General features: G+C 45.6%; 1 protein-coding gene and 1 long non-coding RNA gene across 3 annotated transcripts in view; one reads left to right on the plus strand and one right to left on the minus strand.

Annotated features, from left to right (window-relative positions):
* The window catches only part of LOC115075426, a 48966-nt gene extending 40058 nt beyond the window's left edge, over window positions 1-8908 (plus strand). For both annotated transcript variants that reach the window (XR_003852502.1, XR_003852501.1), the window contains one exon: window positions 8100-8908. This is a non-coding gene — a long non-coding RNA (uncharacterized LOC115075426). The remainder of the gene's footprint in view (window positions 1-8099) is intronic.
* Window positions 8909-21570: 12662 nt separating this feature from the next.
* Window positions 21571-26436, minus strand: part of LOC115075226 (myocardial zonula adherens protein-like) — a 165281-nt gene continuing 160415 nt past the window's right edge. Inside the window, exon 16 of the mRNA XM_029575508.1 lies at window positions 21571-25557. Within this exon, the coding sequence (XP_029431368.1) occupies window positions 25423-25557 (135 nt within the window). The 3' untranslated portion in view covers window positions 21571-25422. The remainder of the gene's footprint in view (window positions 25558-26436) is intronic.

Here is a 26436-nt window from a genome sequence, read left to right on the forward strand (position 1 = left end):
TTTGTGAGGCAAGACTTGCCCTGGGTAGAGCCATGCTGACTTTTTTCCATTAAACCATGTCTTTCTATATGTTCTGTGATTTTGATGTTTAGAACACTTTCCACTATTTTTCCTGGCACTGAAGTCAGGCTAACCGGTCTGTAGTTTCCCAGATTGCCCCTAGAGCCCTTTTTAAATATTGGGGTTACATTTGCTATCCTCCAGTCTTCAGGTACAATGGATGATTTTAATGTAGAGATTCCTTGTTATTTGTAACTGCTTTTCTGCACTATTGTTTAAATGGTAAAGTTTATTATAATTACACCCCTGTTTCTTGTGAACCAGCATGATGGGACCACCGTCTTGAATGTTGGTATATAAAAAAGTTAAATAAAATAAATAAATAAATAAATAAAAAACTTACCTGATAATCTCGTTTTCCTTAGTGTATGCAGATGGACTCAGAACAAATGGGTATAGTGTGCTCGTGCTAGCAGTTGGAGACGGATCTGACATCAGCACGGGTACATATACCCCCGCAGGAAGTGCAGCAACTCAGTAATCTTCCTTGCAAAAGCTTTATGGATATATGTGTGACTGACCGATCTATTAAATGAACATGATTACCCTGACCGATTGATAGTAGCTGGAGACCGCCAGTGTTCTCAACCGGAAGGCATCGACACCCGGCAGGGTGGATGCCCTATATAAGAAAACATGGCTTACCGTGAGTCGGTGAATCCCCATGTATACCGGCAGCCGGGCGGGATGCTGAGTCCATCTGCATACACTAAGGAAAACGAGATTATCAGGTAAGTAATCTCTACATTTCCTAGCGTGTAGCAGATGGACTCAGAACAAATGGGATGTACAAAAGCTACTCCCGGACTGGGTGGGAGGCTGCCCGAGGTCCGTTTAGGATTGCCCTCGCAAATGCTGTGTCCTCCCTGGCCTGGACGTCCAGACGGTAGAATCTGGAGAAGGTATGGAGGGAGGACCACGTTGCCGCTCTGCATATCTCTGCAGGCAACAGCATCCTAGTTTCTGCCCAGGAGGCCGCTTGCGCTCTGGTAGAGTTAGCCTTGACCCGTAGAGGTGGTGGTTTTCCCGCTTCTACGTAGGCCGCCTTGATAACTTCTTTGATCCAGCGGGCGATGGTTGCCCATGAGGCCGCTTCCCCTTGCTTCTTCCCACTGTGAAGCACGAACAGGTGGTCCGTCTTTCGTACTGCTTCTGACATTTCCAGGTATCTGGACAGCAGCCTGCCGATGTCGAGATGGCGCAGTATTCGACCTTCTTCCGACTTCTTCAAACCTTCCGTGGTTGGCAAGGATATGGTTTGGTTGAGGTGGATTCGTGAGACTACTTTGGGTAAGAAGGAAGGAACCGTGCAAAGATGGATAGCCTCTGGAGTGATTCTGAGAAACGGATCACGGCAGGACAGCGCTTGTAGCTCTGAGATGTGGCGTGCGGAGCATACGGCCAGCAGGAACACCATCTTCAAGGTTAACAAACGGAGGGATAGGCCTTGAAGGGGTCTGAAGGCAGGTCCCGCTAGAAATTCCAAAACTAGGTTGAGGTTCCATAGGGGCACTGGCCACTTCAGTGGCGGGCGAATGTGTTTGACTCCTTTCAGGAAACGTGAAACATCTGGGTGTGTGGCAATGCTGCTGCCTTCACTCCTGGGACCGTAGCAGGATAGCGCTGCCACCTGAACCTTGATGGAATTGAGGGACAGACCCTTCAAGAGTCCATCTTGCAGGAAATCCAAAATGATAGGGATTTTAGCGGCATGTGGATTGGTGATGTGAGTGTCGCACCAGGCTTCAAATACTCTCCAGATCCTTATATATGTTAGTGATGTGGATAACTTGCGTGCTCGGAGGAGTGTATCTATCACCGGCCCCGAGTATCCCCTTTTCTTCAGTCTAGCCCTCTCAATGGCCAGACCGTAAGAGAGAATTGAGCTGGATTCTCGTGGAGGATGGGACCTTGCCGCAGCAGGTCCCTGTGTGGAGGCAGGGGTAGTGGATTCCCTGCCAGCAGTCTTCTCATGTCTGCGTACCAGGGTCTTCTTGGCCAGTCCGGGGCCACTAGAAGAACTAGGCCTCTGTGCCGCTGAATCTTGTGTATAATGGCGCCCAGCAGAGGCCATGGAGGAAAAGCATATAGCAGGATCCCCTGAGGCCAGGGCTGTACCAGAGCGTCGATCCCGTGGGAGAGAGGATCTCGTCTGCGACTGAAGTATCTGGGTACTTGAGCGTTGGCCCTGTCCGCTAGTAGGTCCATGCCCGGAGTCCCCCACTGATCCACAATCATCTGGAAAGCTGTGGGCGACAGCTGCCATTCCCCCGGGTTTAGGCTTTCTCTGCTGAGGAAGTCTGCCGTGGTGTTGTCCTTCCCGGCGATGTGGACGGCGGAGATGTCCTGGAGATTCGCCTCCGCCCAAGCCATCAGGGGGGTTATTTCTAAGGATACCTGTCGGCTTCTGGTTCCGCCCTGTTGGTTGATGTATGCCACCGTGGTGGCGTTGTCCGACATCACTCTGACCGCCCTGTTTCGGAGTCTGTGGGCAAATCGCAGGCAGGCTCTTCTTTGTTCCACCGCCCTTGGGCGGTTAGTTCTTCGCAGTGTGCTCCCCATCCGTTCAGGCTGGCATCTGTAGTGAGCAGGGTCCAGGTTGGGGAGGACATTTTTTACCCCCGGCTCGTGTGGCCGGGCTGCAACCACCACCGTAGCTGATTCCGCACTCTGGCTGGTAGAGGTAGGTGTATGGTGTAGTTCTGTGATCGTGGGCTCCACCGAGATAGGAGGGCGCGTTGTAATGGTCTCATATGAGCCCGCGCCCATGGTACCACCTCCAGAGTGGATGCCATGAGGCCGAGGACCTGCAGGTAATCCCAAGCTGTGGGCCGGGTGGCGCTCAGCAGGGCCTGCAGACGATCCCGGAGTTTTGATCTCCTCTTGGAGGTCAGGCTGACCTCGTCTTCCTGGGTGTCGAATCGGACTCCTAGGTATTCCAGCGACTGGGAAGGCTGTAGGGAACTCTTGGTTGTGTTGACTACCCATCCTAGGCTTTCCAGAAGAGATATAACTCTGTTGGTTGCCCGGTGGCTCTCCTCCGGTGACTTTGCCCTGATCAGCCAATCGTCCAGGTAGGGATGGACGAGAATTCCTTCCTTCCTGAGTGACGCCACCACTACTACTATGACCTTGGTAAAGGTCAGCGGCGTGGTGGCTAACCCGAAGGGTAAAGCTCGGAACTGGAAGTGTTGGCTCAGGTCTTTGAAGCATAAGAAGCGCTGGTGATCCCGATGGATTGGGATATGCAAGTAGGCTTCTGACAGATCCAGGGATGTGAGAAACTCCCCTGGCTGTATTGCACTTCTGACTGACCGCAGAGTTTCCTGGACCTCAAGTCAGTCGGTTGACTGACTTGAGGTCCAGGATGGGCCTGAAAGTGCCCTCTTTCTTGGGTACTATGAAATAAATGGAATAATGCCCAGAATTTATCTCCCATGCAGGCATTGGGATTATGGCTTTTAGGGACAGGAGCCTCAACAAGGTCGCCTCCAGTGCCGCCCTCTTGAGGGGAGGACAAGGAGATTCCACAAACTTGTCCGGAGGGAGGCGCAGGAAGTCCAGGTAATATCCTTCTCGGATGATGGCGAGGACCCACTGGTCCGACGTAATCTCGACCCATCTGCGGTAGAATAGGGTTAGCCTGCCCTCTATGGCTTCCTCCCTCAGATGGGTCGGCTGATTCTCATTGTGGAGTGCGGCCGGGACCCGAACCCGAGCCGGTTCCCCTCTTGTGGTGCCTGGCCCGAAAGGACTGGTTCCTGGCCTGAGAACGAGGTGCTTGGTAGTTATTCCTGTAGGGATTGAAGCGTTGAGAGCTTCTACCTCTAGATGGCCTAGGCAAGGGGCGCTGGTTTCTCCTTGACTTGTCTTCCGGTAGACGGGGTAATGGAGATGCGCCCCAACTGTTTGCCAGTTTCTCGAGGTCGCTGCCGAAGAGGAAGGATCCTTTAAAGGGCATACTTGTAAGGCATGTCTTGGAGGAGGAGTCAGCCGACCAATTTCGTAGCCAGAGCTGTCTCCTGGCTGCCACTGAGGATGAGACCCCCTTGGCCTCCGTACGGACTAGGTCGGAGGCAGCGTCAGTGAGGAACGACAGAGCTGATTCCATGTCTTCTCCCGGGGTGTTGCTCCTAGCCTGTGATAAACAGGAACGCGTCACCACTGTGCAGCAGGCCGCAATTCATAGGGACATGGCTGCCACCTCAAAGGCTTGTTTCAGAATGGCGTCCAGGCGCCGGTCATGTGCATCCTTGAGGGCCGCCCCTCCCTCCACAGGAATGGTGGTGCGCTTCACAATTGCGCAAACTATGGCGTCTACCTTGGGGCACGCCAGCAGCTCCTTGGTTGCCGGGACCAGGGGGTACATGCCAGACAAGGCCCGACCCCCTTTGAATGAGGCCTCCGGCGCTTTCTACTCCAGATCGATTAGTTGTTGTGCTGCTTGTAGGAGGGGAAAATGGTGGGCTGTTTGACGAAGGCCCTCTAGCAGGAGGGGTTCATTCTAGGTTCCCCTGGGGTGCCTGGGCCTGGGATAGCCAGCTCTGACAGGCATTGAGAGACCAGGTCCGGGAGATCCTCCTTAGGAAAGAAGCGTCTCATGGTCCGATACGGCTCTATCCCCGAGGGAAGTTCTCCCTCCTCAGGGAGCTCGCCTTCTTCCTCAGAGTAATCTGAATTTCCATAAGTGGGGCTCTCAGGTGGCGGGTGTCCGTGCCTAGATCTTGAGGGTCCCGGGGCAGGGTCATCCGGAACATATGGGTCCGTTCGGGGATCAGACTGCATCTTGACAAAGGCGTGAATCCCCTTGAATAGTTCCACCCAGGAGAGCGAAGCAGGATCTAGCCTTAGGGGCACCAGGTCTCTCGGGTTCCCCGGCTGCTCAGCTCGGCCTGCTAGATCCGGGGTGTTCCCTGAGGAACTGGCAATTAATCTGGGCTGAGACCGGCCCTGGCCTGGAACTCCCAGGGCCTCTTCACATTGGGCACATAGGGAGTCTGCTTCCTCGCTCCGTGTAGCTCTGAGGTGGCATGCTGAGCAGAGGTCTAGAGCTTTTATGCCTGATTCTGGAGGTGCCGCCTCTGAGGACGCATGGGCTCTCATACGCTCCATCGCGTCTGTTATCTCTATGCGCCGTTGCGCTCCCAGCCTAAAGTATGCGCTTTGCAGTATGCGCGAGGCTTACACGTGGAGATGTGCGCTAATTAATGCGCCTAACAATGTGCGTCTAACACTGTGCGCCTATCAATGTGCGCTTAACAATATGCGCTTAACAATGTGCATCTATCACTGTGCACCTATCAATGTGCGCCTATCAGTGTGCGCTCAACAATATGCACTTAACAATGTGCGCGTAGCAATGTGCGCCTATCAGGGTGCGTCTATCACTGTGCGCCTATCAGTGTGCGTCCCAACTTATCCAATACCACACGCGCCCGATACCTGTGAACAAGGGCAGATGGCGACGGCGAGCAGGCAGGCAAAATGGTGACCTCCACAGCAGGTCTCCACATAGGCAGATCCCGCTAATCCTCGCTCTTTGGAGACCAGCAAAAGTAAAATAAGCCTTACCTGATCTTCGGCGCTTCCCGGCTGCAACCAGGGCGGTCTCCGGCTGCGGGGGGAGAGGGTGATTACCGTCACCGCCATGCTCGAGGAAGTGCACCCGCCGCCTCTAGGCCGCGCCCGAACTCGTCTCGCTCGGGGGCCAAGTCCTCACCGCGAACGGATCAGGACCGAGGCGCCTCTCAGCCGCGCCCAAGCCCTTCTCACTCGGGGGCTAGATCCCTGCCACGATCCGGCCACCGGACCGAGGCTCTTACCTCCAAGGGACCACGGAAATCACCTCGGGAAACTCAACTGGGGGAGGGACCCGATGGTATCACTGCAGGACTGCAGGGCTCGTCTTCAGGTAGGATATCTCTATGAATTTAGATGGTAGAATTTGGAAACACGCTCAGCGAGCGTGAGGTAGCTCCAAACTGCTTTGGAGATGGAAATTACTGAGTTGCTGCACTTCCTGCGGGGGTATATGTACCCGTGCTGACGTCAGATCCGTCTCCAACTGCTAGCACGAGCACACTATACCCATTTGTTCTGAGTCCATCTGCTACACACTAGGAAATGATAAGTTACAAATTTTTACTAATAGGTCTGAAATTTCATTTTTTTGTTCCTTCAGAACTCTGGGGTGTATACCATCCGGTCCAGGTGATTTACTACTCCTCAGTTTGTCAATCAGGCCTACCACATCTTCTAGGCTCACCGTGATTTGATTCAGTCCATCTGAATCATTACCCATGAAAACCTTCTCCATTACGGGTACCTCCCCAACATCCTCTTCAGTAAACACCGAAGCAAAGAAATCATTTAATCTTTCCGCGATGGCCTTATCTTCTCTAAGTGCCCTTTTAACCCCTCGATCATCTAACGGTCCAACTGACTATTTAAAAAAGGTTTTACTGTGAGATTTTGCCTCTACAGCCAACTTCTTTTCAAATTCTCTCTTAGCCTGTCTTATCAATGTCTTATATTTATATTTATATCTGATTGTAATGTCTTGCATGATGAAAACCTTAGAACTCAGGTAAACTTCCTACCAACATTTTCAAACACTGGTATTTTCATTTTTAGCACACATAGGATAGATACCCCCCTAACTGCAGGCTTTGCAGCTTCATGGATGTCCAATTGTAAACTACATTTCCATTCTTATGTATTTATTTATTTATTTGTTTATAGGCTTTTCTTTGCCGACATTCATAAGGCACAGCATGCCGGCTTACATTGAACTGAAAGGAAGAAATACAATAAACAAAAAATACCATATCATAGTCAATGTAAGGCGAAACTATGTATATAGTATGAGGCATTATATATCAGATATTGAAAGGAAAGCAAAAGGCAGAAAGGGCAGAAAATAACTTTGTACATTATATACATCATTATCTTTATCAATGAAGTTCGTATGCCGAGGGAGTTCAAATGTGCAAAAATTCTGGGGAGGAATGGAGTGGGAGTAGGGGGTAGGAGGCACTAGTGGTGGGAGGGAGCGGGGAGGGAGAGGGGCTGGTAAGAGGAAAAAGTCATAGAGGAAATCCGATTAGGCAGTAAATCTACGCTATATTTGTAGCAGGGTAGGCCCTCTTGAAGAGCCATGTTTTGAATCCTTTTTTAAATTTGGTGAGAGACGGCTCTATACGGAGGGATGAGGGGAGAGAGTTCCAGAGGGAGGTACCAGCTATGGAGAAAGCCCTTTCTCTGGTGAGGGACAGATGCGCAGACTTAAGGGAAGGAGTGTGTAGGGTACCTACATGGGCACTTCTTATGGGGCGGTTAGTGGTGCGGAAGCGAGGCATTTCTTCAAGCCAGGTATGATTGAATTTATGTAATGAACAGTGAAGAATGGTAAGGATTTTGTATTGTGAGCGGAAGGAGATGGGGAGCCAGTGCAGGTCCTTTAAAATAGGAGTTATGTGTTTCGTTTTGCGAGTATTTGTTATGACTCTGGCCATGGAGTTTTGAAGGATCTGGAGTGGCGTGATGGTGGAGGCAGGAAGGCCAAGTAGAAGGGAGTTACAATAGTCCAGTTTTGCAAGCATGGTGGTCTGAACTACAGTACGAAAATCTTGAGTGTGTCGTAAGGGTTTGAGTTTCCTGAGGACATTTAATTATTCTTACGGCAAACAGTTACCCCTGGGCATAAGCAACTTGGAATCTGTCTTCTATTTGAAATCATGTTAGGTACTTATGACCTGGATTGGCCACTGTTGGAAACAAGATGCTGGGCTTGCTCTGACCCAATATGGCAGTTCTTATGTACTGGCTGCACATTAAACATCCTTCCTGAAGCAGGATTTACCATACAAATACAGTGATGCAACTTTAAGGTTCCAGAAACTATTATAAGCCCAGAATGTTACCCAAGTAGTATGCTCTATTGCTATGTACTGCTGGAAGAATTCTTTTGGCATTAATTCTCTTTATGGTATAAAGAACTTAAATTTCATGTTCATTTTATCTTTATGCATGGTTCTTAGATCCTGTTCCTCCCAGCAGACTGACTGCAGCAATGACCCCTGTGGGACAGAGGACAGACTAAGACCCTCTTCAAAGTGTTGATCAATACCTGTTTGGAGTCTGCCAGATGTTATCAACTTCGCAAAGGAACAAAAATCAACACAAACACTGTCTTCCCCTCAGCTACAGATTATGCTATGCTCACTTGAGCTATATATATAATGTTTGTATTAGCTGCATTCCAAGTAAAATAAACTGCTATTAAAAGTATAATGAAGAAAATATGTATGATTATGAAATATGCAGAAACCTTTGCAAGAAATTTTAAAGCTGAAACATTTGTAAATAATTGCAAGAAAAACTGGAAATTAAAAAAAAAAGTGAAAAGCTGCCATCAGAAAATTAAAATAGAATATAGCTGTGATTAAAAAAACTCAAATGCTGTAACTAAACCTTGTACTAATAAAGCACATTTGTTAATGTAATATATTAGCTAAATTCAGACAAGGCCCTACGTGTTGGCATGCACTGCCTAAAACTATAAGATTGAATGTAGTTCCTCATTTAAGAAAACAGTGAAAAACCTTCTTTCTGCAGACTTTTGGGGGGAGATGATTCCTTAGCCTCCAGCCAGATTACCTATGTTTCCTAACATCTGTATTTTGTCCATTTTTGCAATGCAACATTTGGTTTTATTTTTAATATAGTGCTTTTTGTTCTTGATGCTTTAATTATGGGGGTTCTAGATATAATCCACCTTGAACTACTGGGCAAGCCAAGAGCAGAATGTAAGTTCTTAAATAAATAAAACAAGAATTTCTTTCTGGTTTTCTGAGTGCTTAGTGTCACATTTTTTGCTTTCCAAGGCCATACCAGCTGTTGATTCTGCATTCTCGCCATCTCTCTCTGGATGTCTCTTCACTTCTCTCTCCATGTGTTGCTACCCTGCAGGCTGATGCCTTCTTCTGTTCCCAGGCTAGAGAGTGGCAGACAAGCTTTTGGCCTGATGTAATAAGACACTTGACTCTGGAGCTTTTCTCTTCTCTCTGCTGTCATATGCACCCAACACCTCTTGGTGTTGAATCAGGCACCCCATATTCTAAGACCTGCTCTTGGCAAAATTCACCACCCTGCTCAATTCCTATCACTCTGGTGGTGACATCTTGGCTCTCTGCTGCCGTCCCTGCTCAGATCAGCCAGTCATTTAGATTTGGATGCACCAAAATTCCTTCTTAGCGCAGAGCTGTTGCCACCACTACCTTCACCATAGAGAAGGTTCTTGGAGCTGTAGCCAGCCCAAAAAGAAGCACTTGAACTGGAAGAGACCCCGCCAGGACTGCAAACTGGAGAAATGTCCCTTCTCTGATGGGAATATGAAGATAAGCCTCCATTAAATCAATGGAAGTCAAACTCTCCTTATCTTGCTACCACCATAACTGATCTCAGAGTCTGCATCCTGAAATGAAAAACTTTTAGGACTCTGTTGACCCGTTTCAAACCCAGAATGGGCTGAAAAGTGCTTTCCTTCTTGGGAACCATGAAATAAATTAGGGCCTTTGTGTAGCTCTTTATGTAGGTTTCTCTCCTCATAGCACCTGTAACATTTTTCAGTATTTGGACACAAAGCGAAGATGTGATCCAGAAGCTCAATCAAGTACTAGAATCAGAGAAGAGTGAGATTTGCTGATCATGAACAGATCAAGGAACCAATGAGCAAAAATTCTAGATTCCACTGGTTGCTGATAATATTGAAGCTCAGTAACAACCACCAATCCACAGTGAACCAACGACAATGAAGTTCTCCAAACTTGAATACAGTGAATGCTTTTTCAGTCACTTAATGTTCTAAACCCAAAGCAGAATTTTCCTTTGGATTAAGGAAAAACAGAAAATCAGATATAAAACTATCATATACTTGTATGTATAGAGCCTGTCAAAGCAAATCTAGTGATACTGTCTTATCTCTATGCTATGAAATCATGGTGCCACTGTCCATATTAAAGTAGTAATGAGTTGTATTAGTCAACTATTGAATTAGTAGTATTAGCCTACTAGATTTCTAGTTATTATTGGGCTGCAACCATATACCTATGAGCACCCAATGAATGTTTTTATATTATATATTTTTTTCTTTGACTGATTTTGTTCTTTTTGAGTGTCACAGGACTTCTCAATATTAGTAGCTTTCTATGGTACTGAACCACTGATTGTTATATGGTACTGTGGCAATTCCTCATAACAGTCTCTGTAAGCGTTCACGAGTATAACAATGAACGGCAATTGCAACCACAGGAATAATTCAAGAGAAACGTGCAAATATTCACAATACTTATGGATTTACACCCTTTTTAAAAAAAATTCTACATGTAATCAAGATTTATACTAGAAATCTATTTTTTCCCATCGTATTTCAAAGTTTGCATACACTTGTTTTGTAGTTCTATTGCTGGCAGGGGCAATGTTAATTGTATGAAATTAGTTAGTTGGACATAGCAATATACTGCAAGAGTCAGAGTTTATAGAATTAATTGAAAATGTTCCCAGGGTTTTGATTTCCTTTGCAGAGAGAAGCAAAAATATTGGCTAACTTATGTTACTTCTCTTTTGCCTTGAGGATAAATGTGAAAAAAAAACAAACCAAAAACTTACAGAAAATGTGAAAATGGTAGTACTAAGCCTTCCTCACGTGTTCTACTGCCATTCTGTATTATGAGTATTTCTCACCAAAGAAATGCTGAGCTGCAGTTTTTTAATTCGGTCTGTATCGTGTGCTGAGGAAAATTGATACAGATGTTTTCAGTATTGCTGCTTCTGTGCAAAGTCAAGCGGGAGGGGGGAGCTGTTAATTATACAGACAGAAACTTAAAGGCAACTGTCTCTTTTCCAGAATAATTCCTGAAATGTTTGTGCTGTTACTGACATCTGCTGAAGAGAAGAGAAATCACAGAAGAAGATTATTTTTTCCATACCTTGAAATATATATGGGCTGTAAGATACGTTATAAGTAAAGTTATGTAATTTTATACTTGGGACCTCAGGCTAATTAATCCTGCACATGAAACTCAAGACCCACATCAAAGTCTTTGTTTATTTAGTTACACACTTCTCTTTCCCAAGATACAATAACAGAAATGGATCTGGAGCGCAGCTTCAAAGCTGTCTTCCTAGTGGGGACAAAGTTCTAGCAGATACATTGGTCCAGGAGAGAATTGGATTCTTTGCAGGTTGCGATACCGTTTATTGGAAAAAAAAATAAAAATACAAAACCTTGTCCAGTAAATAAATGACCCCAACATAAGTGATAAAAAGGAGGAGAATGACTTTCTATAACACTATGGGGTAGATTTTCAAAGGGTTACACGCGTAACCCCGAAAACCTACCCTTGAGCGCACCGAGAAGAAAATTATTCCTTACCTGCCTATTTTCGTTCCTGTATTACCATGGATCATTCCAGACGGTGGGTTATGTTCCATGTCCAGCAGATGGAGTCAGAACACAAAATTCCCAGGGGAGGACCCTTATAACCATGCCTCCACTGTAACAGCTCTCAGTAACTAGACTAACAAAGCCCAAAAGAGAGAGACTAAAAACAGAGGGATCAAGTAATCAAAGAAGGAATTGAAATAACCGCTGTCCAAATAAACAGCAACTAAATTCTGAACAGTAAACTTGCGAACAGCAGTGCGTGAACAAAAAAGACGCGCAGTATTCGAAATACAGAGTAAAAGATTGTTAAGACAGGTAGGCAGGGATGTCCCACAAGCAAACCCCCAAACCAAGGGAGGGTGTCTAGAATGATCCATGGTATTACAGGAACGAAAATTAGCAGGTAAGGAATAATTTTCTTTTCCCTGTACATACCAGGATCATTCCAGACGGTGGGATGTACCAAAGCTTTCCCATCACGGGTGGGCCGCAGACAGCCCTGCTTGTATTACCTTGTCTCCAAGCTGACCGCCCGACAGAGCAACGACGTCCAGGCGATAATGTTTCGCAAAAGTATGGATCGACTTCCAGGTAGCCGCCCTACAAATCTCCTGAGTGGAGACGGAGGAGCTCTCCGCCCAAGATGCCGCCTGGGCTCGAAGAGAATGAGCCTTGACAACCAGCGGAGGGGACTTACCTACGCCAAGGTACGCCACTATGATCGCTCCCTTCAACCACCGCGCTATAGATTGTTTGGAGGCCATGCAACCCTTCCGGGGTCTGGACCAGAGGATAAACAGATTTTCGGAGAGCTGAAAATCATTAGTCACCTCCAGATAGCGTATCAGAGACCGCCGTATATCCAGTCTGCGCAGGTCTCCAGACTCAGAAGAGGCAAAAGATGGTAATTCCACCGATTGGTTGAGGTGGAATGCCGAAACCACTTTAGGGAGAAAAGAAGGAACCGTCCTCAGCGAAACCCCTTCAGGCGTGAAACGAAGGTATGGTTCATGACAGGATAGGGCCTGCAGCTCGGAAATACGTCTTGCTGAACTGATTGCCATGAGAAAAATGGTCTTGAGAGTGACGTCCTTGATGGTAGCGAGCTTAGAGGTTCGAACGGCGAACCACAGAGGACTCGGAGCACCAGATTCAGATTCCACGACGGACAAGGTGGGCGAATCGGAGGCTTCAAGTGTTTCACTCCTTTAAGGAAATGGGAGACGTCCGGATGCAAGGACAGAAACTCCTTATTTCCACTGCGAAGAAAAGCCCCCAAGGCCGCCACCTGAACCCGAAGAGAATTGTAAGCAAGACCCAAATCCAAACCTGCCTGCAAGAAGGAAAGGACTTGTGGCACTGAGGCCTGCATGGGAAGAATGTCATTCACTCCACACCAATCCTCAAAGACCTTCCAGACTCGAACATAGGTAACAGAGGTGGACATCTTACGTGCTTTCAGTAGCGTTGAAATAACCGGCTCCGGATAACCGCGCCTCCTCAACTGACGCCTCTCAAAAGCCAGGCCGCAAGACAGAAGCGATCTGCCTCCTTGAAAAATATTGGTCCCTGGCGTAGAAGACGTGGCAGCTGACCGAGACGAAGGGGACCCTCCACCGTCAAATTGTGCAGATCCGCGAACCACGGTCGTCGGGGCCACTCTGGCGCCACAAGGATCACCGGCCCTTGGTGTGCCTCTATCCTGCGGATGACCTTGCCCACGAGGGGCCACGGTGGGAAAACATATAGGAGACAGTGGCGCGGCCAGGGCAGGACCAGCGCGTCCACGCCCTCGGCACCACGCTCCTGCCTGCGGCTGAAGAAGCGGGCGGCCTTTGCATTTCCGGCGGTTGCCATTAGGTCTACGTGCGGTGTCCCCCATCGCCTTACTATTATTCGCATCGCCTGCTGCGAGAGCTCCCACTCTCCGGGATCCAAGTTTTGTCGGCTGAGAAAGTCCGCCTGTACGTTGTCCACTCCCGCTATATGCGAGGCCGCTAGTCATTGGAGGTGAAGCTCTGACCACTCCATCAATTTGTTGGTTTCCAGAGAGACCAACCGACTTCTCGTGCCTCCCTGGTGACTGATGTACGCCACTGTAGTCGCATTGTCCGATAGCACCCTGACTGCTTGATGGCGTACTATGGGGAAGAAACCCTGTAATGCCAGACGGACCGCCCTGGTCTCCAAGCGGTTGATGGGCCACTTCGACTGTTCCTCTGTCCATCGACCCTGGATTGAGCGTTCCCGACAGACCGCTCCCCAGCCTGTGAGGCTGGCGTCTGTGGTGATAATCACCCAATCCGGGTCCTCCAGCGACACTCCCTGAGCTAGGTGCCACGGTTCCAGCCACCAATGGAGACTGATGAAGGTTCCTCTCGGAATCGGAAGGATTGCCTGGAAATCTCTCGACACCGGCTGCCACCGGGAGAGTAGGGATCTCTGCAGAGGCCTCAGATGCGCAAATGCCCAAGGAACCAGATCGATGGTCGAGGCCATGGTCCCCAGTACCTGTAGGTAGTCCCAGGCAGTGGGCGTCTCGAGCACCATAAATCCTTGAATCTGCTGACGCAGAGAATGAGCTCTGCCCGGATGCAGAAAAACCCTGGCATTCTTGGTGTCGAAGTGAGCTCCCAGAAAATCCAACGACTGGGACGGGACCAGGCTGCTCTTGGTGAAGTTGACAATCCATCCCAGAGATTGGAGGAGTTGTACCACTCTGTCGACTGCGAGGATACACTGCGCTCGTGACTTTGCACGGATGAGCCAATAGTCTAGGTAAGGATGCACAAGGATGCCTTCCTTGCGCAAGGTTGCTGCCACTACCACCATGATCTTCGTGAAAACCCGAGGAGCTGTGGCCAGGCCAAAGGGAAGAGCGCGAAATTGAAAGTGTTGACCCAAAATTTTAAAGCGTAGGTAACGCTGATGAGCTTGACAAATTGGTATGTGGAGATACGCCTCTGTGAGATCCAACGAAGCCAAGAATTCTCCTGGATGAACTGCCGCTAACACTGAATGGAGTGTCTCCATGCGGAAACGAGGGACTCTGAGAGACCTGTTGACCTGCTTGAGGTCCAGGATAGAACGAAAAGTACCTTCCTTCTTGGGAACCACAAAGTAGATTGAATAATGCCCCCGTCCCAGTTCGGCGGCTGGCACCGGCACCATGGCCCCCAATTGAAGGAGACGATCGAGGGTCTGCCGCACGGCTCCCTATTCGATTAAGGACCCGCAAGGGGAAAACAGGAACCGGTCCCGAGGAGCGCAAACAAAATCCAAAGCGTAACCGCGTCTTAGAATATCCAGAACCCATTGATCCAACGTGATTTGGACCCACTCTTCGTAGAAGACAGCAAAGCGACCCCCCAGTCGAGGGACCACCTCGCGGATCCGTCTGGCATCATTGGGCCTCTGAGGACGCGCTCTCCGCTGGTTATGATAACAGTTTCTGGAGTAATTATATGATCTTGACGAACGGGGTCAATCTTCGGGCAACTTGTTCACCGCGTTCTCATTAAGGGACTTGATGATCTGATCCAAGTCTTTGAAGAGGCATCAGCCGACCAATTGCGAAGCAAAAGGAGCCGACGCGCTGAGACCGCCGCCACCATGGTTCGGGCTAGGACCCTTAAAAGATCATATAAAGCATCCGCTCCATAGGCAACCACGGCTTTCAGTCTGTCCGCCTGGTGAGCCTCAGCGTCTGTTAAGGACTGGGAGGTGAGAAGCTGCTGCACCCACCGAAGACCCGCTCGCTGTGCGAGGGAACTGCAGATAGCCGCCCGCATCCCTAAGGCTGAGACCTCAAAGATACGCTTGAGGTAAACCTCAAGCTTCCGATCCTGCATATCCTTCAATGCCGTCCCTCCAGTGACAGGAATAGTGGTATGCTTTGTGACCGCTGATACCGCAGAATTTACGGCGGGAACTTTGAAAATTTCCAAAAAATCGGCCGGCAGAGGATACAATTTTTTTTTTCCATGGCTCTACCGACTCTAAGGTTGGCCTCCGGGGAATCCCATTCCCGAGTGATCAACTGCAAGATCTTGTAATGAGTGGGAAAAGACTTGGCTAGAAGCCGCAGTCCTGCTAGGAGGGGGTCCCCCTTCTTGAGAGCCGGGTCAGGCCCCACCAGTTCTGGAGGGGGATCAATATCCATTTCCTGGAGGATGTAGGGAATGAGGTCATCTAACTCTGCCGCTTGGAAGATGCGGAGGACCCTAGGGTCGTCGCCCTCCACCTGGGCCGTCAAGGTGGGGTCGTCCACGACAGGGTCCTGGGATTGTCCTTCCCCCGACGAAGTCTGTATTATCGATGGTGTCCCGGTAGGGCCAAGAGATGTCCCCGTTCTCCCGCCTACTAAAGGGGGGCGAGCCTGAGGGAGGGTCCCACCCAGGAGGGGGGCAGGACATGGTATCTTGAGGGGAGAGGGTCCCCAGGTCCCGAAGGTTGTGTCTCTGCTCTGAAGAAAAGCCCTGTGCATCAGGACTATGAATTCAGGGGAAAAGGCCTGGCATCCTGAGGGGTCACCCCCCGGGGGATCCCCCCTCTGCCTATCAGGATTAGACTCGGAGTAAGGGTCCAAAACGGGCCTAGAAGTGGAGAACGGAATATCTGTGTCCTCCTCAGAAAGCGCGGCATCAGAATCTTGCAACAAAATGGTCGCCGTTCCCGCGTTGAGAGGGAACGGGGCCTGGCGCTTCCTTCCCACGCGGTCTGCAGCTCGAATGTCCTTGCTAGTAGCTGGCGCACATTCCCCCTCGGGGAAACAGCCTGAGCACAGACCCTCTTCAGAAAATAATCCGGCCCTGTCGGAGCCTTCACAAGGCGCCGCGGACTGCATCGCCGCAGGGAGAGAGAGAGAGGGGAGGGAGGCTCTACAGGTGGCTCACGCCTAAAATGAGCGCCGACCCAGCAACGGACGCTTGCCACGGTCCCCCACCAACCTAAAGAAGAACTGACGGGGAATTAACCTCCTGACAGCAGGTGGCCCCGGGGAATGGTGCTTCGCGGGGCCGCAGGTCGGGACGTCGGTCGCTCCCCAAAAGGGAGGGGGGAAAACCTGGGTCAGGAGGGAGAGGCCGGCACTACCGACTTTCACCTCAGAGAGCCGAACGGAGTCCAAAAATTGCAGTCTTCTGCTGAAAAAGAAGATGAAACAAAAATACACTTACTCCAACTGAGCCCTCAGTGAGGAAAATGAGAAAAGAAAGAAAGAAAACAGGCAACAGCCTGTCAGCAAGTCACCAGGCTAGAAAGCGATGAGCCAGCACCAGCGGAGAGCTCTCCCCCTGCTGTAAGAGGAGCCTTAGCAAAGTGACCTAAAACTGTAAATTTAAAACTTCCTATTTTATTTTTTTTTTAAACTTGATCCCCCTGAGGGGTAGCCCTAAGCTAACAAGCTGGGGACCACAAGTCCCCTGCTCACATCTGCTGGAGTCAGAACGTTACAGAGAGTTGTTACAGGGGAGGCATGGTTATAAAATAGAATAAAAGGCTACCACACCGTTTCCAAAAATAGACCACTTTGCGTCTACTCTTTTCTCCTCATATTGAGGAACCATATTTTGTTATCCTCTCTCTTCTCACATTGAGGAACCATGTTATTGTTATCATTTCTATTCTCTTCTACTTCTTGTTACCCCCCTCCCAGTTTTGATTTCCCTGTTAAAATGTAATTTCCAAGCTTAACCCGTTTGCTGTAAACCGGCATGATGTCCACAACTAATGCCGGTATATAAAAATGTTTAAATAAATAAAAAAATAAAAAATATGGGTCCTCCCCTTGGAATTTTGTGTTCTGACTCCATCTGCTGGACATGGAACATAACCCACCGTCTGGAATGATCCTGGTATGTACAGGGAACCTATTTTGCATAGGCTCGGCAGCGGGCGCAAGCCCCGGGGCGCGCCTATGTCCCGGGGCTTTGAAAAAGGGGAGGGAAGGTGGGGGGGCCGCGGTCTGGGGGCGGTCCCGAGTCCTACGGCACGGCGCGCTGCCAGCTGGACAGCGCGCGCAAGATACACCTGCAAGAGGCAGACGTAAAAAATAAAATAAGGTGAACATAAGAACATAAGAAAATGCCATACTGGGTCAGACCAAGGGTCCATCAAGCCCAGCATCCTGTTTCCAACAGTGGCCAATCCAGGCCATAAGAACCTGGCAAGTACGCAAAAACTAAGTCTATTCCATGTTACCATTGCTAATGGCAGTGGCTATTCTCTAAGTGAACTTAATAGCAGGTAATGGACTTCTCCTCCAAGAACTTATCCAATCCTTTTTTAAACACAGCTATACTAACTGCACTAACCACATCCTCTGGCAACAAATTCCAGGGTTTAATTGTGCGTTGAGTAAAAAAGAACTTTCTCCGATTAGTTTTAAATGTGCCCCATGCTAACTTCATGGAGTGCCCCTAGTCTTTCTACTATCTGAAAGAGTAAATAACCGATTCACATCTACCCGTTCTAGACCTCTCATGATTTTAAACATCTCTATCATATCCCCCCCCAGTCGTCTCTTCTCCAAGCTGAAAAGTCCTAACCTCTTTAGTCTTTCCTCATAGGGGAGTTGTTCCATTCCCCTTATCATTTTGGTAGCCCTTCTCTGTACCTTCTCCATCGCAATTATATCTTTTTTTGAGATGCGGCGACCAGAATTGTACACAGTATTCAAGGTGCGGTCTCACCATGGAGCGATACAGAGGCATTATGACATTTTCCGTTTTATTCACCATTCCCTTTCTAATAATTCCCAACATTCTGTTTGCTTTTTTGACTGCCGCAGCACACTGAACCGACGATTTCAATGTGTTATCCACTATGACACCTAGATCTCTTTCTTGGGTTGTAGCAACTAATATGGAACCCAACATTGTGTAATTATAGCATGGGTTATTTTTCCCTATATGCATCACCTTGCACTTATCCACAGTAAATTTCATCTGCCATTTGGATGCCCAATTTTCCAGTCTCACAAGGTCTGCAATTTATCACAATCTGCTTGTGATTTAACTACTCTGAACAATTTTGTGTCATCTGCAAATTTGATTATCTCACTCGTCGTATTTCTTTCCAGATCATTTATAAATATATTGAAAAGTAAGGGTCCCAATATGGATCCCTGAGGCACTCCACTGTCCACTCCCTTCCACTGAGAAAACTGTCCATTTAATCCTACTCTCTGTTTCCTGTCTTTTAGCCAGTTTGCAATCCACGAAAGGACATCGCCACCTATCCCATGACTTTTTACTTTTCCTAGAAGCCTCTCATGAGGAACTTTGTCAAACGCCTTCTGAAAATCCAAGTATACTATATCTACCGGTTCACCTTTATCCACATGTTTATTAACTCCTTCAAAAAAGTGAAGCAGATTTGTGAGGCAAGACTTGTCCTGGGTAAAGCCATGCTGACTTTGTTCCATTAAACCATGTCTTTCTATATGTTCTGTGATTTTGATGTTCAGAACCCTTTCCACTATTTTTCCTGGCACTGAAGTCAGGCTAACTGGTCTGTAGTTTCCCGGATCACCCCTGGAGCCCTTTTTAAATATTGGGGTTAAATTTGCTATCCTCCAGTCTTCAGGTACAATGGATGATTTTAATGATAAGTTACAAATTTATACTAATAGGTCTGAAATTTCATTTTTTAGTTCCTTCAAAACTCTGGGGTGTATACCACCGAAGCAAAGAAATCATTTAATCTTTTCGCGATGGCCTTATCTTCTCTAAGTGCCCCTTTAACCCCTCGATCATCTAACGGTCCAACTGACTCCCTCACTGGCTTTCTGCTTCGGATATATTTTAAAAGGTTTTTACTGTGAGTTTTTGCCTCTACAGCCAACTTCTTTTCAAATTTTCTCTTAGCCTGTCTTATCAATCTTACATTTAACTTGCCAACGTTTATGCTTTATCCTATTTTCTTCTGTTTGATCCTTCTTCCAATTTTTGAATGAAGATCTTTTGGCTAAAACAGCTTCTTTCACCTCCCCTTTTAACCATGCCGGTAATCGTTTTGCCTTCTTTCCACCTTTCTTAATGTGTGGAATACATCTGGACTGTGCTTCGAGAATGGTATTTTTTTAACAATGACCATGCCTCTTGGACATTTTTTTACTTTTGTAGCTGCTCCTTTCAGTTTTTTTCTAACAATTTTTCTCATTTTATCAAAGTTTCCCTTTTGAAAGTTTAGCACGAGAGCCTTGGATTTGCACACTGTTCCTCTTCCAGTCATTAAATCAAATTTGATCATATTATGATCACTATTGCCAAGCGGCCCCACCACCGTTACCTCTCTCACCAAGTCCTGTGCTCTACTGAGAATTAGATCTAAAATTGCTCCCTCTCTCATCGGTTCCTGAACCAACTGCTCCATGAAGCTATCATTTATTCCATCCAGGAACATTATCTCTCTAGCGTGACCCGATGATACGTTTACCCAGTCAATATTGGGGTAATTGAAGTCTCCCATTATTACTGCACTACCAATTTGGTTAGCTTCCCTAATTTCTCTTAGCATTTCACTGTCCGTCTCACCATCTTGACCAGGTGGATGGTAGTATACCTCTATCACTATAGTCTTCCCCGACACACAAGGGATTTCTACCCATAAAGATTCAATTTTGTATTTAGTCTCATGCAGGATGTTTATCCTGTTGGACTCTATGCCATCCCGGACATAAAGCGCCACACCGCCTCCCGAGTGCTCCTCTCTGTCATTGCGATATAATTTGTATCCCGGTATAGCACTGTCCCATTGGTTATCCTCTTTCCACCATGTCTCTGAGATGCCAATTAAGTCTATCTCATCATTCACTGCTATACATTCTAATTCTCCCATCTTACTTCTTAGACTTCTGGGGGGATTTAGATAGGGGAAGGGAGGGGAAGTGGGGGGAGGGAATGGGGAAAGCCATTGGGGCTCCCCTAGGGCTCAGCGCGCGCAAGTGTGCACCCCCTTGTGCGCGCCGACCCTGGATTTTATAACATGCGCGGGGCAGCGCATGTTATAAAAGTCCAAAGTTATATGAGTCCAAAAAACCTTCTTTTTGGAACGTCTCTAATAATGCTTATCAAAACACAGTGAAATGTCTTTGTCAGGCTCAAAACCTCTTATGCTCTAGAAACAAAATTGTAAAATATCAAACTGATGACTTAGAATGTTTTTGGGTGCTACACTAATTTTTCCATTAAATATTGTATGAATCTTTTCTTATGTTCTTTTAGATCTTTTTGAATTTTTTCCACCACTCACATCAGAAACATATTCTCTACATAAGGTGCAGCCAAGTGTGTGTGTCAATCATTCGCACGTTTCTTTGGGTAGACTGCATGTCACTGTGAAATTGTAATGTTCTGATGGAAGTTATCTCCAATGAAATGTGGGGGCTACAAATTTCATAGAAATATTTACATAGAGAATGTGTCTGCATTCACTTTATTTAAATTATTTATATTTTAGAAGTATCCCTCAGGCAGCCAAATTGGCAAAATGCATGCCATGTTGGATCATTGCTTTTTAATACTCCTTTATCATACAAGTCATCAGCTTGATATTACAATTTTGCTTAGAAAGCACAAGATATATTTTGAGCCACATAAAGACATTTCATTGTATTTTGACAAGAATGCAGGCCAATTTAATAAAAGGTGCGGAAGGGCCAGCACTCAGAGCGCCCACTCTCCTGGGCACGTGATTCTGTATTTAAATTAGGCTGGGCGCTAATAAGGAGGTGCTAGGGACTCTTATTAGCGGAAGAGTCGGCTGTCAGTGGGTCCGACGACTGACGCTTAATTTTATTGATGTCTGTTTTCGAACCCACCGACCAGCAGGCAGATTTTTATTTTTTTGTATTTTTGGTGCCTCCGACTTAATATTCTGCTTTTCTGTACACTTTTCTGGATTGCTTAGATCTTAACGCCTGCCCTTAGGCAGGCATTAATTTCTGAGAGTAAAATGTGTGGCTTGGCTCATCAACATGCATTTGTTGATAAACCTTCTGGTTTACGCTGCTGTATTTTATGGATATAAAACACTAAAAACAAATAGAATACAAGTCACAGTTGGCGTCATATTCTTTTCTTTTTATTAGCATTACAAACATGACAAAAACTGAATGCTGTTGTTTACAATGGTATATTCAGTTCATTTCAATGGATAAAGCCTTTCATAAAATCAGACCTCATGAATTAACTTGGGAGAACTCATCAGATACTATTTTTATAAAACACAAAACAAAGTGTTGTCATTTATAGGTATTTTAGAAGACAAAATTTATATATTTGTAAATATGTATGGCTTTCAGAAAGCCTCCTGAGAAACAGTTTGAAATCTAGATCAGTGGCATTCAAGTAGAACTACATTTCTCCAAACAGCTGAATAAAAATGAAGACGTTTCACAATAAAATTCCAGGATCCTCCAAAGAAATTCTAAGCTTGAATGATTAAGTAAGTGCACCATATTTATAAAACCAGAATAATTGAAAACAGGATTCTAATATAAATCAAATCAATAAATAAAGGCAGTTAATTTAGACTCTGCTGAAATATTTATTATTGCAAGCCAAAAAGATCTGCCTGGGCTTTGTCAGTGGAAATGTCTAAACTCAGTGTCCAGATGTTTATTTTAGTTGCTCCCACATAGTTCTAATGTCAATTACTAAAGGTTATCAGAGATCATCGCTGTGTATCTTCCTTGACTAATATTCTCATTTCTCCTGAATCTTTGATGTGTTCTTTCATTAAAATTCCTGGCCCAGCTCCACAAAAATCTGCTGCACTGGCAACAACCTGGGCTTCAGACACGACTTGATATACACAGGGAAATTTAAGGTCTTAATGAGGAAAACATTTGTCAACCATAAGAAAAAAAAAAGTTGTATTCAAAACATCTAAAATGTAAATATGGAACTGTACCCGAGTGCACCTGATACAAATAAATAGGCAGTACTAATGCAAGCAAATAATCTTCTTTGCTTGAAAGTAGTTTAAAGTATACTGTAGAGAAGAGGAGAGTATTATAGAACATTTTGCATTGCTCTGATCTTACTGATGGTTGTAGTACAATTCAGAATAAAACATTTTTCTCTTTAAATACTGTATAAGTTACGTCTGCAGCTCTCAGCGTCTCGAAATAGATCCAATGAAGTGTGTTGAGCTCATTTAAGCTTCAGGAAACAGGTTAAGGCCTGGTTGTTTAGCCAAGCATTTCCCATATCCAATGACTCCAATTTCTAGTCTATTTAAAGACTAATTAAAAGTCCTTTTACTATCATTAAGTTGCCTGTTCTGAGTTTATAGATGTCAGTTTTCTTTTAGGGACTTCTCAAATTTTTAAATGTATGTTCTGGCTTTTTATTTTGTCTTTTGAGTTCCTAGATATTATTCATGTGATTATAAATAATTTAAATAAATTTTGAGCAGTCAGGTAACATGAACAGTATCATTCAGTTGGCAATGTTCACATTATTTAAATTCCTCATTCCATATTATTTCTATTTAGTTAACTTTGCATGTTTTCAAAAACATTTCCTTCTAAAAAAAAACAAAAAAAAAACCTGTTACCAAATATCAGGCCTAAAGATGGCCAAGGTTTTCTTAGGTCTCTCTGGGGTATCTTACTCTTTCCCTCTTGCTCCTTTTTGCCTTCCTTTTTCTTTAAAGCTCTCTCTTGATCACTGGTTATTCTTAATGCAGCAGATAACATTCTGAGTTAAAACTGGAGTACCAATTGAACTGCCACAAAAAAGGTCCAAAAAGAACATTTCTTTATGGGGGAAAAGGGAAACTTTTACTATTCAATGTGCTGAAAGGCTATGATTAGCTTTCTCTGCAGTAACCCCATGAGGAAAAGTATTCATGGTACTTCCACAAACGGGTCAGCTACAGAGTTTTTATATTTTGGTTTTCGTTATGAAAGGATAAGTGTCATGTTCCTGCAGTAAAATCAAGCAAGTTATCAGGCAACCAAAAGAGAACATGATGAAACCAAGTCTTTATTCATAGACTACCTCTTGATTAGAGAAGCCGTAAACCAGTTAGGTTTCCAGTACATTAAAAAATATATAAAATTAAGCTCCTTATTTAAATTAAGGCTGACTGTATGATTTACAAAGGGTTCCTAGTCAAGACTACTCACAAACACAGGGATGAGGTTACGATATTTGTGTAGTCAGTCACCATTCAACTTTATTTTTCCTGTTCATCTCTTATTTCCCTGGCAACCTTGTCCGTTACTGCTAGTGTGAAAAAAACCCCATCAAAACAGCAGCTGAAGGCACCCAGGCTGGTAGAATCACCTAAGAACATGCCATGCTAGGTCAGACCAAGGTCCATTGAGCCCAGCATCCTGATAGTAGCCAGTCTGGGTCAGGAGATCCTAGGAGAACCCAAAAAGTAAATATATTTCTTGTTACTTGCTACCATGAACCTCTGAAATATGCCTGGCCCCATTTAGGTCTCTAAATCTCACTGCACAATATTCCCGCTACGCTGGGGGCCGCACTCGTATTTAGACATTTTCATTCTGTTTGTTCCATCAGATCCTGAATTGACTAAAGCCATCTTGTTTTCCAAACCGCATCTCGCATGAAGCATCTTCAACCCTATGGAATTTATTCCGACCGTACGCCTCTTCCCTACATGTCAAGCCCTCAACAACCACACACTCGGGGGACAGAACCCATTATTTGTGGCACTTCTCTTGCTTCTTTCCAGTACAGAAAGTGTACGTGTGCATGTGGATGTGGAGGAGGTGGGATGGGAGGAGGCGACGGACACCCATTTTATTTCTGGCACAAAAAAAAAAAAAAAAGGAGCTGTAGTCTCTGTTTTTCCACTTCCTTTATGGCTATCCCAGGTCTGAAAGATGGACAAAGCTCTGGAGGTTTAGTAACTCTAATGGCACTTTAATTGGGTAATAGAGTGAGACACTTCTGTTTTCTTGAATAAATGGACTGTTCAGCAAAGATGCAAAGGCTGAAATCTTTCAGCATAAACATTCAAAACCTTACTTGCATAGAAAATACCAAACACCGCATTTTAAAGAAAATATAATTGCCTTTATTTAAATTATTGTACTTAATAATAAACAAAGTCCCAATGAATCCTCTTTAAGCACAACACATGCTCTTAAACCAATTAGGACAAACTCTGCTAAAAATACTGTTAGAGTCTGCAATAACAGAGACGACTCATGCACAGAAAAAGCAGTTACAGAAGATTACCTTTTTTGCAATGGTAGTCATAGGTCCACCTCAAAATGAATCTTTTCACCAGGTACTATAAATGTATTGTTACAAAATACAATCTATTAACATTTTTCATCTTCTGCACAGTCTCATTTTTTATGTCTTTATATAAATAGCTTATAAAAACAATTCTGGATTTGCAGAAAGAGGACGTCATCCTCTGTAAAAACTGAAGTTTGAAAATAGAAGCTCCTGGCATTTCAGAAACCAGAAGAAGAGTGAATATGAACAGAGTCTTGAAAAGCAATATATCAGATGGGGTGACTGAATTGGTTTTTAATATCATTTAAGTTCAGTTTTTCTTTATTGTATGCTAATATAATTATTGGGCTACGAACAGCTAATAAAATACCTATTTTCAGTCAGGCCATTTGATATCCTCCATACTTATACGTGCATAGCCATTTCACCCTTTCAGAGGAATACAGCCCATTTGCGTCACTTATGCTATCACTGTCATAGCAACCATGCAGCAGCAGAGCCCTGTAAAGGCCCAGACCCTAGGACTGATAGAAAAATAACAGTGGTAATTAACCCTATCTTCACAGAAGCAGGAGCCTTTAAAGTCTATGATGCAGCACTTCTGGACAGCTCAGATTCCCAAATTGCCGTGTTTCATTATATCCAGGAGGCATGGAGAGCTTGAGATCTTTGTTCTTCTGGTAGTTACTCTTCAGATAAGTCTTCAACATCCAGTACTTCTCTGTACTTCATGAAGGCCTCGCCTTCAGGACTGTACGTCACCATTTTAATGTTCAGCCTCTCAGCTAGCTTTTGTGCTGCAAGCTTTGCTTGAATTTCCTCCAAGAAACAAAAACAAAAAGTAAATTTAAAACTACATCAGCTAGATACTCAGATTTAGCCATTTCTTAATTCCTTTGGCCAATCAACAACTACAATGTTAGTCTGTAACAGCTGCAGAAAGATTAGAAATGGGATACTAGGGGACCAACAAGGTGGCTCAGTGGCCATGTTGACAGAAAGTCCCTGGCTGTGGAGGCAGCATTTACATCCCCTGAACTGGGGCGGTGACATGCATTTAAAGTCCATGATACCAGGTTCTGGAAGGAATCCTGGTGCATTGCTCCCGGCCTCAGACCTTTGTTACAATGACCAAATTAGGCACAGTGGGAGGGAAGAAGATCTATTCAAACCAGGGATGGGGGAAATTCATAGATAATTGTGTATGAAGGCTCACGGCACCAGAATATCAGCACTGCTTCCATCGGAGCTGAAAGAAGGAATTACTGGGTAAAAACCAAAAAGGTATGCTAGTAAATGTCTGGGCAAAGAAGGATTTGAAAGGTTTGTACTCTTTAGGTATTCTTCAACGTGTTTCACCTATTGTGGTTATGATAACGGATCCTTGATAAGTTGTAAGGAGAATTTTGTTTTCATGAATCCTGCTACACCAGTCTAGTTCATACAAGTGGGTTATATCCCTTGTTTCAAGGAACTGGCTGGTATTGGGTCACGTGGGTGAGTAGCAGGTTTAACTTTAGCAATTATTTTACTGATTCCGTTTTGAGAGTCTATTGAATGTGGACCACTTAAGTCATTTTTGTGGTTTTGTCTAGGAGTGCGGTGGCATATTCATTGCATGAAGCCTTTGTGCAATTTTAGTTTCTTGAGGAGCAGATGATGGGTCTTTAATTCAATTTTTAACAAATGGAGAAATTA

Source organism: Rhinatrema bivittatum, chromosome 13 (genome assembly GCF_901001135.1).
Source record: "Rhinatrema bivittatum chromosome 13, aRhiBiv1.1, whole genome shotgun sequence".
Classification (NCBI taxonomy): Eukaryota; Metazoa; Chordata; class Amphibia; order Gymnophiona; family Rhinatrematidae; genus Rhinatrema; species Rhinatrema bivittatum.